Source organism: Sceloporus occidentalis, unplaced genomic scaffold, assembly GCF_023333645.1.
Source record: "Sceloporus occidentalis isolate IW3139 unplaced genomic scaffold, rSceOcc1.0.p SCAF_7, whole genome shotgun sequence".
In the NCBI taxonomy this organism is placed as follows: domain Eukaryota; kingdom Metazoa; phylum Chordata; class Lepidosauria; order Squamata; family Phrynosomatidae; genus Sceloporus; species Sceloporus occidentalis.
Genome location: NW_028316987.1, coordinates 9,642,531 through 9,660,272, shown reverse-complemented (window position 1 = coordinate 9,660,272; position 17,742 = coordinate 9,642,531). Strand labels below are relative to the sequence as shown.

The following is a 17,742-nucleotide window of genomic DNA, read 5'->3' as shown; positions in this document are numbered from 1 at the left end:
ACTGACCTTTGGAAATGGGAAATGAAGGTGCTGTGGGACTCAACAGTTCAAACCCTCAGGGCTCTATTGTGTCCCCTGTGTTATTTAAAGTATTCATGAAACTGCTGGGAGAGGTCATCTGCCGTTTTGGGGTGTAGTGCCATTAATATACAGATTTTCATTTCCTAAATGAAACTGAGAATTACCCAAAATTACCATTCCTGTCCACTTTAGCTTGCTCATTCCAGATATTCCAAAGTTCATAAGGTTCATTTCTTCATCCTTATTTACAACATCTAGCTTCCCCTGATTCATGCTTCACACATTCCATGTTCCTATAATATATGTTGTGCAGCTTTGGACTTTTCTTTCACCCCTGAGCACATCAAAAGTTGAATGTCCTTTTGGCTTGGGTCCAGTTATATCATTAGCCACAGCGCTACTCATAGTTGACTTCTGCTCTACCCCAGTAACTTGTTGAGTGCCATCTGACCTGGGAGTTTTAAGGTCTGGTACTATCTCTTGTTCCACTTTGGATTGTCTCATTATAGGGTTTTTGTGGTAAAAGACATTCAAAAGAGGTTTACTATGCCTTCTTCTGTACAGTAGTAGCAAATGTTAACTATGGTGCCAGATCCTCTGCCTGTGTCACCCCCCACTACTTCTGCTGCCCACTAGCAGTTTGGCACATTTAGTCTGGATTCTAAACAAATGCGCGTCTGACATGGGGGACCCTACCAAGAGCAGTGCTGCCATCAGCATAGGCTCTTGCCTCATGAGATCATGCAGTTCCACAATAGCAGAAAGGTAATTTCATTGGTGGATGCATAATGATTAGGTGCCTCCATTTCCTTCGCTTGTTGGGCATCAGCATACAGCAGAACAGATTCTGTGAATAGTTTCTGGACAAAGTACTCTGTTTCCAAACATTTACTACTTTTTTCCTCTCTTTACCGACTCATTTTTGACCCCTCTGCTTTTTCTGGGTCAAAAATGTCAGGGTGGTGGTTCTATCCCACAGCTACCAAAAAGACTGCAAATTATGTCAGACTTTGAGATGTGATGGTAACAAATCTCCATTGAATATAGGAAGTGCTTTTCAACTAGAGAAGTGTAGTGGTTTGTGTATTGGACTACAACTCTGGACATCAGGGTTCTAATCCTGGCTCAGCCACAGAAACCCACTAGGTGACCTTGGGCATGTCTGTGGCCCATTACAAACGGGCCATATAGTACACGCGGAGCGCGTACTAGGGTTAGGAAGGGGCAGTGCTTCCGCACTCCCCTAACCCTAGTACGCACTCTGTGCGCACAAAATGGCGGCGGCCGTTCCACATGGCCGCCGCCATCAATACGTCACGACCGCGCTGCCTCCAAATGAGGCAGCGCGGTTGTGACGTATTGGGGCCGTGCCAGGGTGCCTATGGCACCCTTTGCACGACCCTGGAAGGAGCTCTGTTTCAGAGCTCCTTCCTGCTTTGCGTCGCTGGGTGCAGCCTTCAGACAGCTGCGCCCAGCAACGCAAGGGAGAAAGGGGCCAAGCGGCCCCTTTCTCCTCCTCCCTGCCGTTGCCGGGTGTCCTTGGGGCTTGAAGCCCCAAGGACACCCCTTTCCAGGCTGCGGGGAAGCGGCCTTTTGCCGCTTCCCCGCAGCCTGCAAATTGGCGGATCGGGGCCTCGGAGGCTGCCGGTCTGGCAGCTGAGGCCCCGATACACCGGGAAAGGGGCGGGTGGAGGCTGCCCCAAACAGGCGGTCTGTAACCCACCATAGTCTCTCAGCCTCAAAGGATGACAAAGGCAAGCACGCTCTGAAGAAATGTATTGCCAAGAAAACCCCATGATATGAGTCTTTATAAGTCAGAAACGACTTGGAGGCACACAACAGCAAATAATGTTACAAGTAAAGTAATCTATTATCCCCACCAACTCCGTTATTATTTAAGTAGATTATAAACTTTAGGTCATAAAGCAGGTAGAACAGTTGTTTCATTTTGGAAAGAAAATCTGGTGCCCTTTATCATCAATTAAGATGACACCAGATTTTCTGGATGACTATACACTGTCTATAATACTCCAGGCTACTCCCAGAGTATTCTGGCCTTAAGCTGCCTTGAATTCCTCCTGTTACCTGGACACTCCTGAGTGATGCTGGGAAACTGTCTACACACATGTTCTTGCTGTGCTGTCTGGTGCCGCCACCACTGTCATATGTTGCTCTTTCTAAGGTCAGAAACAAGGTTTCCAGTATTGATCTGATGGCTGGGTGCCTCATTTTGACCTCAGAGGGCCCCCTCATACCAGTGGCCAGGAACGTAGCCAGGATTTTACGAAGGAGGTGTTCAGACTAAGTGCCACCATTATAATGGGGTTTGGGCACGGTGGCACAGCAGCACACACCATTCATTGAATCTAAAGGAAGGGGGGTCTGGACCCCACAGACACCCCCTTGGCTACATCCCTGCAGTGGCACCAGTGCTTGGCAGCACAGCAGGATATGCATATAAACAGCTGCGTGGCATCCCTCCTGAGTGCTCTGGATTTTCCTGGAAATTCTGGATTAAGTGGTGCGTTTTCCAAAGCCGCTTTAAGGGAGGGATTGCCTGGATTTGATGTGGAACTGGCCTTCCCTCGTGAAGATAGTACACAGTAGAAACTGGGATTTTGGCTCTGCATCATGTGGGCAGTGTGATATGAGGGTGGAAGGAAACCAGTAGTAATGGCTCATGTAGATGTGCCCCCCTCATTCTGTAACAGCTTGCTACAGAAATAAATATATTTACCAATCCTCCCAAAAATAGAAGTCCAGACTCAGCAAGTCTCTAATAAAAGATGCAGATCATGTATAGCAGTGTAGAGGTAGGTAATGAGATTAAAGTAAAATTGGAAATGACAACATGAAAGTGAAATTTGATTGAACTGCTTCTTAGGAACTCAGGATTAAGTAAGATCAAGTAAGGTCGAGAAGAAGCATCAGAATGGAAATCAATACTCAACAAAACTCAGCACTTTAGTATGCAGTGCAAGTATGCTTTACAGTTAGAAAGAGAACCTGCAATACAGTTTTTCCTAACCCAGCAACTTTTAAATGTGCTGGACTACAGCCCCCATTATCACCAGCCCATATGAATGCTGTCTGCGATGAGCAGTGTAGTCCAACGTACTTGGAGAATTATGGGTTGGGAAAAACTGTTGTAAACAATAAAATATTAATTATTTTCTCTTCTATTCCCCCCCCCCCCCACTGAAATAGCTAAATGGCAATTTTGAATGACAGGCCATCTGTTGGAGATGTGCATTAGGAAAATGCAACATTTGATTTTAAAATGAAGATGTAATTTTGAGCAGCACTTGGAAAAAAATTAGGTTTTCCAAGTACTGCTCTTAATCACACCTCCATTTTTGAATTACAGCTTGCAGAATCCTGAAGCTGTAGTTCAAAATGTAACTTGTTTTCCAATCTCATCAAATGTCCCATGCACTGGGCTGGACTAAATCTATATTGCAAGCATATGCTCAGATTTAATTATTTAACACTGAGGAAAAAAAGACATGTGCATGGGCTGAAATGCATTTCTTTCCTTGTTATCATCTCACATGTTGTTACAAATCTGGAGGTGGGCTGGGAAGGCAAAAACAGATGATGAAGAGAAGCGCTTAAGGTAGCAGTTGTTCTGTGTAACACTGTGGGAAACATGCCAGAACAGGTTCAGACTTGGTTTTCCCTATTCAGTGGTCACCTGCGAGTCAGGAGTCTGAGGACCAATAGTTATACAGGGATTTTGCTTGACTTCTTTACAATCATCATCAGTCTTACTCTCAGGAGAGTGTATGCAGGTTTAAAGCCTGAAACTGTAATATTGCAAATAACATTCCTTCCTCAAGCTATGATTGTGGAAGATTTGCAATTGGCTTTCTAGGGGTCTTTTCACACAACACAGTTATAACATTGTGATTCCACTTTAACTGCCATGGCTGCATCCTACATAATCCTGGGACTGGTAGTTTGGTGAGGCACTAGGCCCCTCTGGCGGAGACATCTAAATACCCCCCCCCCCACCAAAAAAACCTACAAATCTCAAGATTCCAATAGATGAAGCCATGACAGTTAAAGTGGTAACCAAGTGCTATAACTGTTGGTGTGAAAGAAACTGACAATGGAGATTATCGCACTGCTCTTTAATAGCAGGATACAAGCACGATGTTTACTTTAATGGCAGGATCCTACTGCATTGCAGGAACTGCACAGCCCCAGGGCTGGACAATAGCTATCCTGTATCCATGCTTCTGCTGCAACTTTTAATGAATGAGAAAATCCTGTGAATAGCACCCTTGGCACCCTGTTAGACAATTATGTCACAAAATAGATTTACAACCTTATAACTGTTTCATTTTCACATTTATGATTGTGGCACCATTGCCATGTTTACTGAACAAAGGGGTTCTGTGGTGCTGGTTTGCAGGGGTGCTGAAGGATGACATGCCCAGCTCCTTCCCAAAAGTGAGCATTGTGCAATGGAGAATGGCAACAAGACTCTGCAGGGGTCCCTACTTTCGCTTATCACACTGTAGCTGACTGGCAGGAAAGGTCTGGGTATGCCAGCGCCACAACTGCCTGGCTTTTAAGATAGGTTTTCAGTGGTTGGATTGGGAGACAAAACACAGCTACAACATTGAAGGTACGTGTTTCATACAGGATTGTGGCCTTCATCTTTATCTAATCCCTGGTAAGTAGTTGATTACACCCATTGAAGAAATAAGAAGTGTGTGCCACCATCATAAGGCATCCATGCAAGGTAGTCCATTTGGTGCCCAGCTAGGCAGTATTTTCCATTTTGTGAAAACCTTAATACTGCATAGGCTGAGCTTCCAAAGTAGCTTTCAAAACTAATGAATTTCAGCATGTCATTATATTCATTCATCTTAAAAGTAACTTTCCAAGCTCTGGATGGTTTAACTGCTGTTCTGGGGGAGAGGCAGTGAAGTTATAAGCATTGCCAAGGGAGGAGATAGTTTAATAGTGCTACCCAGGGTGACTGAAGATTCCCCCACTTTTTCCTCTGTTTGCAACATGCTTGATTACAGCCACCATTCCAGCCAATTTTATGGTAGGTGGCAACTGGAAGGTTTCATGCCAATGAGACAGTGAACCCATTCTGAGTTTTATTCCAGGTGCTATTTGAGGAATAACTCCCTAACTTTGAATGTTGGAAACCGCTGTGATCTATATTGGAATAGCGGTATACAACTAAAAAAATTATTTTATTTATTATTTATTAAAGTTCAGACTAAAATCTAGGCATATTCACCACCTCACTTTCATGGAAGCCATGACTTCCCACTGCCTGTGGCTGGGCCAGAAATCCATGTAAGACCTTGTAGCCATTTGTTCATCTGAACCCTCAGGAAATATATCTCTATGCTGGAAAGAGCCATCATGACATGTAGTCTTCATGTGCCTTTTTAACAAACTGAAAGTGGTGGAAAGGTAAGAACAAAGTAAGCCTACCTCAACGCTTGCTGAAAATTGTTTGACTATATTTATACTCCACCTTTCTCCTGAGATGGGAGCTAAGATCTATTGGAACATCACTGCTAACATTTGGGAATTTCTCCCACCATTTCTCTCCCCCTTTCCCCAATGGCCACATCTAGGTTGAAAGATTTGGCCCACCTTTAATTTGGTGCTGTAGTTTGCAAGAATGCTCCTGTTGCTGGTGGTTGTTTTTATGTGTCTTCACATCAATGTTGATTTATGGCATCCCTATCTGAGGGTTTTCTTGGGAATATTTGTTCAGAGAAGGTTTGCCACTGCTTTCTTCTAAAGCTGAGAGAGTATGACTAGTCCAAATTCACCCAGTGGGTTTCTATGGTTGAGTGGGAATTCAGACCCTGGTCTCCTGGAGTTGTTGTCCAACATACAAACCACTATCACAATGGCTGAGTTAAAAAACAGAACAAAACACCAGTGGCAGGGGATTTTGAAGTTAGAAATGATGAAATGAACCACAGCAAAATTCAATGCTCCATGCAGTAGAAGGAAAACCAAGCCAAGCATTTATTCAGGATGCTGACATTTCATCCCAGAGGCTAAGAATAACTACTGAAAGGAAGCCACGCTGTTTTATTTGAAAAGGTTAGTATTTATGTATCAAAGTATGGAAGAATTAAATCAATCAGAAGGAAAGAGAATATTAGCAGCCAAGCTCCATTTATATTTGCCACTGCGTGATTGAATGCGGAGTTCTTCTTTATGCCATGCTGGATCAGTTTCATATGGATATCTTGCTGTTCTAGAGCGCTACGTGTTGGACTTGTTCTCGAGAAGATATAACCTTCCCATCCTTAATCTCCTCTGTAATAGTACGGATTTTTTTAGTGATGTGAGGAGCAGGAGCAGGGACTGGTGGGGGACACTCTGGCATACTTGGACCTCTGGAAAACCTGAAAGTAAAGAAGATGTGGGTGATTAGTGGCCAAGAGGAAAAGAAACACAGTGAAATATGTTTTTAACGTGGATTAGTCTGCCAAAGTTGGTTCTTGCTTCCTCTCTTGAAGATGACTTTCTTGTTTTTCAGAACAGTGGCAAATGTGCAATGTACAAACTGGTGACTAAGACAGGAGCCATCTTGAGATGTCTCTCTGCTGCATAACATTTTATTTACCATTTTATGAGGCTACTGAGAAAGGCTATCATAAATCATGACATACAAACAGGCCCCAAGACTTTGGCCAGGTGACCCTGGCAAGCCAGAAACCATATTTTGGCTTATATGTATGTATATAGACATACATTCAAAAAGTACTGTAATTTGAATAGCAACATCATATCTCTCACCATGGTAATGAACATTCTGACCAAGGGACCTGTGTGCTAGAGATGTAAATCTACATACATTTCAATTTCATAGGCAATAAGAGGTAATTTCAGCACTTTTCTACATGTAAAAAACAACAACAACCCTGTATTGTTTTCTATTCACTTATTTTGGTCAAAGAAATGCACTTTGTAATATTTTATCTACAGAAAATGTGTTTTCTATGGCAATTTCTGCACCAACTGTCCCCTCTGCTATACTCTTTCCCTCCCTACTGCATGCCTTCTGACTCTGCTGAGAAAAATCCTTATTTTGGACTACAGCTCCCAGAATCCTCTAGCCAGAACAGCCACTGATCAATGGTGGCTGCTGGCTTCCACATCAGTGGATTGATTAATCCAGGTTTTAGTCTGATATTTAAAGAAAGGAGGCCAACATATTTTATGGTTAAGGTTCAGCACAGTAGTTCAGGCTAAAATCCAACAGTGATACACCACTCCACTGACATGGCAGCAAGCAGCTCTTGCTTTTGGTGCTGGCCATGATGGCTTGCAATTTCTAGGAATCATAATCCAAAGAAGGAATTTTTCTAAGCTCTGCCCCTCAGTGAGAATTCAGCAAATGTTCACAACCTGTAAGCTCAACTCTGTGTCCTTTACACTTTAGCTATACGTACTTGTGGTCTTCTCCCTCCAACAGACGCCGATATGTTGAAATCTCTGCTTCCAGGCGAGTCTTGAGATCCAGGAGAATCTTGTACTCATGGCTTTGCCGTTCCATATCACACCGGAGGTCACCCAATTGACCTTCTATGGTGCTGATCACACCCTGGAGCTGCGCTAGTTGGGTGCTGTAGCGCGCTTCAGTTTCATGCAGGGTGCATTCAAGAGCATTTTTCTGAGAGGGAAAGAAAAGAGAACTGAACAGTTTCCAGAATGGGAGCGAAATGTCAGTGTGTCACAGAAGAGGAAAAAAACCCCATAGTGCCTCAAAGTGAAATAGCTGGAATTCAATTCATTGAGAACTTCACTCTTATAACTTTCAGGCAGAGGCCCATTCACGCTACACAATTATAGCAGTATTATTCCACCTTAAGTCCCATGGTTCCATTCTATGGAATCCTGGGAGCTGTAATTTGGGGAGGGACATTTAGAATTCTCAACCAGAAATCTCTAGTGCCTCACCAGACTACAAGCTAAAGGTTAAAAGGTTTTTTTTTTTTTGGATACACAGAACTGGAATAGGTGTATCTTGTTTAATCCTATAAAACAATTCTTAATTCTTATCATATGTTGCTATGGAGTAGACTAAAGCAGTTTGCAGGCATCGTGTAGCTTTGGGCATGCTTGTGAAACCCATTTGTCACCATACCAGGCAGGGAGCAGAAATGGGTGGGAACTATGGGCAGGATACCATGGGGTTGGTCTATGTTATCTTGCCTATGTGTATAGGCCATTATTATGTACATATGTAACTATGTAGCTGATGTGGAACATTATTAATTGTTTTTATACAGTGTTTCAGTGTGTCAAGACACTCTTTGGAGGGAAAAAAAAAAGACAAATTCTCTTTATACCCATATCTGCACCTACAAATTACTCTGTTGACCTACCATATTCTGTTGGGCATCCAGATCAATCTCAAGAGTTTGGATGGTGTGTCTCAGCTCAATTATTTCCGACTGGCAACTCTGCAACTCTTCACCACTGGAGGCCACCTGCTGGTTCAACTCTTCCATCTAAATTCAAAACCAAAAAAACCCAAAAAACATTGCTTTCCTCCAACATCTGCTTAGAGAACTCCTTTCAAGAAAGAGCCAGTGTGTAGTAGTCATGGTGTTGGACTGGGACTTGGAAGGCCCAGGTTGTACCATACCCTGCAGCATTTTTCAGATGAAAACTGGGCCAAATAACATCAGCAAGTGAGTGGTCAAATTGGCAAAACTTAATAAGGAAGAAAGCACCAGCTAGGAATGGCTGCAGCCATTTGTTTTTTCTGTCTGGGTCTACACAAAAGAGCAAGGTTCTGCACCTTCTCCTCTTTCTCCATTGCGTTAATTGAGTTCATCCTACTGTTGCATTTGAACTCAGTCTGCAGCAATTGAAGTAAGTTGAAGACAAAATTAAAGTGTGAGAGACAAACCAGAACATTTTAAAAGCAACTGAAAAAGAGGCAGGACGGTGGACTGACAAAGTATTAATTGCAATTGTCCTTGCCAAACTTGCCAAATTCTTGGGAAACCTTGGGCCAGTCACTCTCAGTCTGTCCTACTTCACAGGGCTTTTGTGAGGAGGCACACATGCTCCTTTGAGTTCATTGGAGGAAACATAGAATATAAATATAATTTTAAAAGAATAAGGAAATAGAACGGAAGAGAAATGAAAAATCCCACCTTGGAAGAGAACCAAGTCTCAACATCCCTGCGGTTTTTTTCAGCCAGGCATTCATACTGATTCCTTATTTCATCCAGCATCTTGTTCAGGTCACATGATGGCGCAGCATCCACCTCCACATTAACTCTGGCCCCAAGTTTTGAACGCAGGGCATTAGCTTCCTGCAGGAAGGAAAAACCTGCATCACATCACCCATTATGTAGTGAATATGGTTTGGTTTCAGTTAGACATAGATCTCTCTCCTAAGGGCTGAGTACAGATCCCCATAACACAGGGCTTGATTTGAGCCATGGCAGTATAGAAGCTACTCCAAAACTGACTGTGCTGGAAGCAAATTTTGGGAAGTAGTCCAAAAGGTCACAGTTGCTTTTCTCCAACAACCACCTTGGTCCTGCTGGTTTTCCTGTATTGATGTGATTAAGTTGAAATGATAAATTCAGACTGGGAGCATCATGGCAGCATCCAGTGCAGCTCTCCTTGTAACTTATTATACTATTTTGAAAAAGGGTCCCAGTTTTGTTAAAACCAGACATACAAGTTTACCACACGGAAGTACACAAATCCCATGCAGAAAAGAGATTTAAAACCCAGAAAAAACCCATGAGATTTTCTGAAAGTGAAAAGCAGTGCTTTTTGTCACCTTTCTGTCTGGGTTAATATTGTGTTAATGCTTATTAACCTTGATGTCATCTGAAAAACAACCCACTTTTGTGGGGGTTTTCCACTTTCTGTCCTGTTTAATATCAGATGTCTGAAAATCAATCTGCCTTTGCAGGTTTTTTCTAGTTTAAATCCTGTTTTTGCACGGGATCCTGCCCGTGTGATAAACTCCATAGGGGGAAATGTGTATTCCTTGTAACCAACACATTACATAATTCAACAACAAGACCTGAAAATCATGCCTGTGTTTCCCTTCCAATGACTATCCACAAAACAAACCACAAAAATGCAGATGAAGAAAATCACATTGCCTTGAGGGAACTCCACTTCTGAGTTCATGTTAAGCATATATTTGATGTTATCTCATGTCTACTTTGAGCCTAGGTCAAATGGAGTTTCATAAACATCGAGCACCTGAGAGTATCTCTCCAAATGCCCTTATGGTTCAGGTTTGGTAAACTGTTGTTATTACAGTGGTATAATCAGAGGATATTCAACATCATTATGAAGGAGAGTGCCCCCAGAACATGGGACAACCCTGTCCTCACATAAGATGTTTCAGTTGCAAACTTATTTCCCATTATGCTTTACTGTTAATTAATCAATAGCATAATACAGTTGGCTCTTCCCTTACACAGGGATCTGTTCCAGACCCCACCACATAAGGGAAATACCGTGTAAAGTCAAGCCCCATTAGAAACAATGAGGCTTGTTCCTGCGGTGCGCACCCAGCGTGCCCCATTGTTTTTTGGGGGGCACAAGAGAAGCCTTTCCAGTGTGGCTCCCAGTGTATGCTGGAAGCTGCGTATAGCGCCCACTGTAATAGCATATTAATAATTAACTAACAATAAAGCACAATTGGAAAAAGGTTGCAACTAATAATTCTATTAACAAACTAACTGATTAATTTAGCAAAACATATTAATCCTGCCTTTCTCTGAAGACAGGTGGCTACTTCTCTTACCTCCTCATGGTTCTTCTTGAGACAAAGGTGTTCCTCCCTGAGAGATTCAAGCTGAGCTTCCAGGTCAGCCCGGCACAAGGTCATTTCATCCAGAATTTTGCGCAGTCCATGGATGTCTGACTCAACACACTGGCGAAGAGCCACTTCAGTCTCATACCTTTTGAACAGGAAAAGATAAAACAAAACAAACTCAACATTTCTCTGTGTTCCTTATTAAAACACGAAATCACCTTCTGTAGGAAGGGAGGTTGTTAGCGGAGGACTTTTAATACTGAAGCCCCCTCTCGAGAGGCAGTTCTTCCTCTGAATAAGATTAACTTACTTGGTCCTGAAGTCATCAGCAGCTAGGCGAGCGTTGTCAATTTCCAAAATCAGCCTGGCATTGTCATTCTTGGCACACAGGATCTACACAAATAAAGCTGGACTGTGAATTTTTCTTAATATTTTAGAGAAAGCATGAGAGCACAGTGATAGAGAGCTACATTATTGTTTCAGAGGGTCATCTGGAAAGGTGTAAAGCAGTTAGATTCATACAATTGGGAATAGATTGATGGAAGTATTGTGGATGCTGTAAGAATTATTCTCCAAATTAAGGGATAACTCTTGGTCTTAGCAGACCATACTGCTTAACTTGTCAAAGGACACTCAGTAGATTTAATGATGAGACAGGAGAAAACTGCTCTGTGGGCTGAATATGGATCCCAAGGTTGTTTTTCAATCCCCAAAGGCCCCTCACTTCTCCTTTTTTGAATTTCGATTTCCTTTTTTAAAACCCCCCTCAATATATCCCCACAATCACTATAAGAGGTACTAAAGGCAATTTCTCCATGTTTTTGTTCCCCACCCAAGTTGCTTTAGAGCTAGCTTTTATAAGCAGGATGTAAATTAGAAGTGACATCTGGTTTATTTCTTGGTTGAAAAAGGGCCCCTTCTAGGCTTAAAATAGCCTTGGGTGTGTGTGGATGCAGTGAAATTGTTGACTACAGGGGACATTTGCAGTAATCTTTCAAAAAGTGTTTATAAAATAAAAAAAAATCCAGGGGATGGTGTGGCAGGGAGCATGTGGTGTTCTGAGGTTCAGTGAGGGCTGGATCTAGTCTCCGGACCTCAGGTAGTTGCCTACCTCTAGTTAACGTAGTGATATATTCATGGAAAGCTCTGAGGAAGGAAGCCAAAGATGCCCTTCAGGCAAATGAGCAGGAAAACTTCTAAATAGTACAGCAGGGCTGCCTCGCCACCTTGAAATACGGTATATACTCATCTATAAGTCTAAAAATGTATGCCCCAAAATTGACCCCAAATTCCCAGATCGACTTATTTAAGGGTCAGTATGGTAATGTGATAGCAGCTCTTTCAGATTTTCCCATGCAGTTGGAGGAGCAGTTTATTTCTCTCTTGTACAAAACAGAAAGAGTCATGAGTGATTAATTGCTGTTAAACAAACAGAGTCCCTCTCTTATCCCCACTGGCTGCCACTATCTGGGTGAAGACTGAAACCAAAGTTGAAACGCTGAAGCAAAAAGCCTCAATTAGAGTCTCTCTTGCTGTATGCACACATACACACACTGAAGGAGCCTCCAAGTTTTACTCTCAACTTATCCACGGGTCATGGCAATATCCATAATTTTGGCCCCAAAACCTGCCTTCGACTTATACAAGTGTTGACTTATAGTCGAGTGTATATGTTAAGTCAAGCACTTACCTTACTTGTACAGTACAGTACAGTATGTGCCTTCAAGATATTTGTTAATTTACTGTGACCCAATGAATTTCATAGGGTTTTTTTAGGCAAGGAATACTCAGAGGTGGGTTTGCCAGTTCCTTCCTCTGAAATATAGCCCACAGCACCTGATAGTCATTGGCAGTCTCTATCCAAGTACTAAGCAAGGCTAACCCTGCTTAGCTTCCAAGTTCAAACAGGATCTGGTGCCTTTAGGGTATTTAGACCTTATGTACAATAGCTCTAAAGAGACTTCCCCTGCCAATAAGTCCAGAATCTAAAAGTCTAGAGTCTAAACATGCCCAGCTGAGCTACTGAGTGCATCTGTCGGGGATGCTTTGATTTGGATTTCCTGCATGGCAGGGGGTTGGACTGGATGGCCCATGTGGTCTCTTCCAACTCTATGATTCTATGATTATATAGCTCAATAGGTTGTTTAAGCTCCAGTCCAGTACTAAATCAGACCAGGTCAGCAAGGATCTCCCTATATGAAGAGTTATCAGGCCTAAAAATAATTTAGAAAGTGTTGCATGGTTTGGAAGGAAGAGATGACAGTTGATATTATGAATAGAAAAAGGTAACTTGTGCAGAGAGTGTAAGTATATGGCAAAGATAAACACATTACATTTATACAATTAGTCTTTTTCCTTTTTGGGGGGTGGGTGGGAAGTGAGATGATGCAGTGATCAGAATTGGGATCAATTGGGATAATGGGCATTTTTGTTTGTTGTTGTGTGCCTTCAAATAGTTTCTGACTCGTGAAGACCCTATCATGGGGTTTTCTTGGCAAGTTTTTTGAGACAAGGTTTGCCATTGCCATCCTCTGAGACTGAGAGTGTGTGCACAGGAATGGAACAATCAGCTGCTTTCACATTCTTTATTGTAATTTTAAAAAACTTTAACTCATTTATTTCCCAAATATGTGACTAGCAAATGTAGTAAATTCTTCAAATATGAACTAAAAGTCCTTCTCCTTCTGCATCAATAAAATTAACTAGGCAGTTATGCTGTGGCTGCCAGCATATTGGTATTCCAGAAAAAAGAGATGCAAACCAACTCAGGATGAATGGGTAAATATGAAGGGATTCCAACCCCTGATTTTTAAGAGCTATTATTTCAAAAATTGTTCTAAGCAACACTCAAAATGTCTTTCAATTAATATAAAAATCATAAACAGTAAAACAATATGAATGCAATGTGAGACATGATATAATACATTATAGGGATAATCAATTGGCATAATGATGAAAGGACCATTACCTGGTGCTTGAGTTCCTCAATAATCTTGTAATATGAATGAAAATCAGTGCTTTCATAGGGGGCTTGACTTTCATGCCATTCCTTGATCTTGCATTCCAGATGAGCATTTTCCTGCTCCAAGCATCTTACTCTTTCCAGGTAGCTTGCAAGCCGGTCATTCAAGGATTGCATCAGCTCTTTTTCATTGCAGTTGAGGATTCCTTCATCGTGCCAGCCATAGCTTCCAGAAAAAGACGGGGTGAAAGAAGCATTTGGTGGGCAAATGCTGGGCCCATAGCTACCACATCCCAGCTTCATGGAAGAGGAGGAAGCACTCCTGGTGCCAAAAGCAAGGCTTGGCACTCTGCATGAGCCACCAGAACGGACAGAAGCTACCCGAGTGAGACCCCCACCCTTAACGGAACCAGCAGTGATGGTCTGAGCATAGTACCTAGAAGCCATAATAGTAGTGAATAAATGAAGCTAGGTAGCGTTTGTTAGTTATGTTAGCAGATTTACAGATTAGCTCAAAAGCCCAAGTCACCCAAGAGTGGACCTGTCATACCCCACTGGTGCAATTTTATACTCAACATTTTGGGTGTTGGCAAATTACATAGGCTGTTTCTCTAGGGAAAGTTTGTGCCAGGTTTCCTATGAGCATTGCATGGCCTGTTGCTTTAATTGCCCATCAGAAGCAAGTTTCCTCGTTAAAAAAAATCAGAGTGAATGAGAGAGAGAGAAAAGCAGCTCAGATAAGTCAGCACACATCACTAGTGATTCTTCACTATTTATGATGTTCATTTTATAGCATCATCAAAGAGACCTTTCATCATAACTAGGCAGATGATTTTGTTAGTGGAGCATGGTGATACTACTGGCAACTGGTGCTGGGATTTGAGTTAGATTTTCCAGTTCATGACTTGATCATTACGCTAATAGTGGGATTGTAAGCATGTGTGTTAAGTCCCATTGAACTTAGCTGATTATATCCTAAACTACATTTGTAAATAGAAATTGCAAACTGATTAAATGTAGAATAAATGAACACACCATGGCCCGGTACAGACTGCCAGAAAGCGGCAGTGTGGGGCTGATTTTAGGACTAGGGATTGCGGAGCAACCACATGGTCCCAAGCCCTAGTGCATGGTGGTGGTGCCATCATGGCGGCCTCTGCCATGATGATGCAAGTACCGCACAGCGTCCGTGGCTTGCATCTTCTTTTTTAGTCTCAATTATAGTAGACATATTCAATTAGTGGTTGAATGACGAGTCAACACCAGGGAAATCCCATTGATAGATTCCGGTCACAGAACTAACATAGTCTAGTCCAGTGATGGTGAACCTTTTTGAGGCCAGTGCCCAAACTGCAACCCAAAACCCACTTATTTATTGCAAAGTGCCATGTCCCTCTGGCTTTCTAGTAACAAACTCTGGCAAACTCTGTGCTGGGGCGATGGCACATGTGCCCACAGAGAGGGCTCTGAGTGCCACCTCTGGCACACATGCCATAGGTTCACCACCACTGGTCTAGTCTAATCTAGTCAGACTAATCTAGACAATGCATTTTGCTAAACCTTTTAGGTACTAATAGATTCCCCCCCCCAAAGTCCTGAAATGTGAACAATCATTAACATGCATGGTAGGGAGAGACCTTTTGAATGAAATAAAATTTAAATCTGTAATGCCAGTTCCCAGCATCAAGAAAGTCTGCTTTCAAATGAAGATAGTGGGGAAAGGCAACCAGATGATGCTAGCAAAACTCTGCCTTTATAGAAAAGTTTATATGCGTCTCACATGAAGATTGCAGAAACCTCTTAAATCTTTATAAGCTTCTCTTTTGAAATGCACAGGTGCACATTCATTTCTCAAGTGGCAGTTTGGAAAATCAGTATGCAAACCAATCTTGTAGCACCTTTGAGACTAATTGAAAGAAAGAAGCTGGTAGCATGAGCTTTCCAAGACTCAAGTCTATGAAAATTCATACATCTAGGTTCCCCCCCCCCCCAAAAAAAAAATTAGGGCCAAAACAGACTGCAGATATAATCCAGCTTGAGACCGCTTTAACTACCCTGGCTCAATGCTACGGAATGCTGGGAACTGTAGTTTTGTGAGACATTGAGCCTTCTCTGTCAGAGAGCTGTGGTGCCACAATAAACTACAATTCCCAGGATTCCAAGCACTGAGCCAGGGCGGGTAAAGCGGTTTCAAAATGGATTATTTCTGCAGTCTATCACAGCCCTGTGTCTCAAAGGTGCTACAAGATCCCTTGCATACATTGGTTATAAGTGATATTGAAATTTTAGATGTTCAGATTGGGTAAACTATTGCTTAACCAGCTAAAATCATTCTGTTAATGGACAGGTGGAAGACATCAGCTGGTACAGTGAAGCCTTGAGTTTTACAGAATTACAGAAACATTTTACAAAAACGTCTCCTTTCCCATATGAAATCCTTTAGTCTTAAATCTGCAATACACAATTATAGCATTTTGATACTACAAACTATTATGATTCCATCCTATGAAATGTTGGGATTTGTAGTTTGGTGAGCTACTTAGGATTTTTCTTTCTAAAGAACCCTCATGCTATTGATATGGGAAGAGAATAAGAGCTTACTGGTGAGAAATCTAGGTACATGACCATACTACAAACCCCAGAATGCTTTAGAATGGAGCAATGACAATTCAAGTGATATCACTCTGCCATTATTTTGTAGTGTGTATATACGCTTGATATACTGTTTTAGGCTATGGTAAGCTGACTGACTTTTGGGCCAAGATGTGCAAGGCATCTTGAGTCTCTCCTCCCCCCCTCAATTACAGTTCATAGAACCCCAATAACCAGCATGGTTATTGATTGTGCTGGCTGGGGGATTCTGGGAGATGTAGTCCAATAAAACAGTGTTTCCAAGTTCTGCAAATTACTCTGCTGAGAGCCAAACCACGTATGATGTTAAACATATTAAGGCTATAATTTCTTTCATATTAAATAACACATTTGTAAGAAGACAGGTTTCCAGTAGGACAACAGCATGGGGTTGGGAGCAATGAATCACCTTCCTTGTCAAGTTACTTTTTTATATGGGATGCGAGTGAAAATGGAGAAGGCGTTTAATGATATGCTTAATGTCATGTTTGGGCTCACTCCCAACACCTCTATTTTGGCAGTACTACTACCAGACCTATAGGTCACAATAATATTTTCAAGTAGAGGGTGCTTATTCCATCTACACATCCAGTGTCATGCATTTGTTTACTTCTGAACACTCCCTATCTCTATGTAAGAGAATGAAGGCTCTTATTGTTTATAGAAGGGATGCAACACTATACACAAATTAATGGGGGACAATCCCTGTTCTCATTCTGTGCCTGATATGATACTTGAATGAAACTTTCTAAATGTCTACAAAACTGCATTCATTAATAAACCTGACATTATTTCTCTAACAACCAAGAATTCGGAAATATAGATGGTTCTTTCATAACAAAAAGTACTTGTACCTTGTTTGCTATTGTCCAGTTGTTCCATTATTTATGCTTCCAAAAGTACAGATGATGTCTAGATGATGTGGTTCTTTTCATATCTCCCACTGCTTCTGCCAGAGTGCGTTCTTTGCCTTCTTCATTTTCACTGCATATACTCTAGTTCTTTTTGAAGCTCAGTATATGATATATCTTTGAAACGTTCCAGCGATTGGCATCTGTCAGTGCTGGTCTCCCAGATCTGAAGAACATATTCAGCATGTGGAGGTCTACTCACACAATTTCCTTGTTCAACTATTTGATCACTTTTGTGGTTACTTCTTATTGGGAAGCCTTGTACATTCCATTCAATAGACAATCCAGATGGATATCAATTTGCTCCAGTCCTACAAGCTTCCAAAAATGAAATCTTGGCCACACTGTGATCTGGATCCATTGATCTGATCAGCAAATTGATCTGATCAACCAATATAGAATATCCATGAGAAATT

At 41.9% G+C, this 17,742-nt stretch overlaps 1 protein-coding gene across 2 annotated transcripts; it reads right to left on the bottom strand.

Annotated features, from left to right (window-relative positions):
- Positions 1-6,268: 6,268 nt before the first annotated feature.
- Positions 6,269-14,231, bottom strand: KRT36 (keratin 36). 2 transcript variants are annotated; one of them, XM_089531861.1, is made up of 7 exons: positions 13,791-14,231; positions 11,133-11,215; positions 10,811-10,967; positions 9,186-9,347; positions 8,406-8,531; positions 7,470-7,690; positions 6,269-6,419 (listed from the first exon to the last, which is right to left on the bottom strand). In XM_089531861.1, exons 1-7 carry the CDS (start codon positions 14,229-14,231, stop codon positions 6,269-6,271), a joined length of 1,341 nt encoding a protein of 446 aa, XP_089387987.1. The 2 variants fall into 2 exon arrangements, with proteins under 2 accessions (XP_089387987.1, XP_089387988.1); XM_089531862.1 differs by having other exon boundaries at positions 6,269-6,401.
- Positions 14,232-17,742: the final 3,511 nt, after the last annotated feature.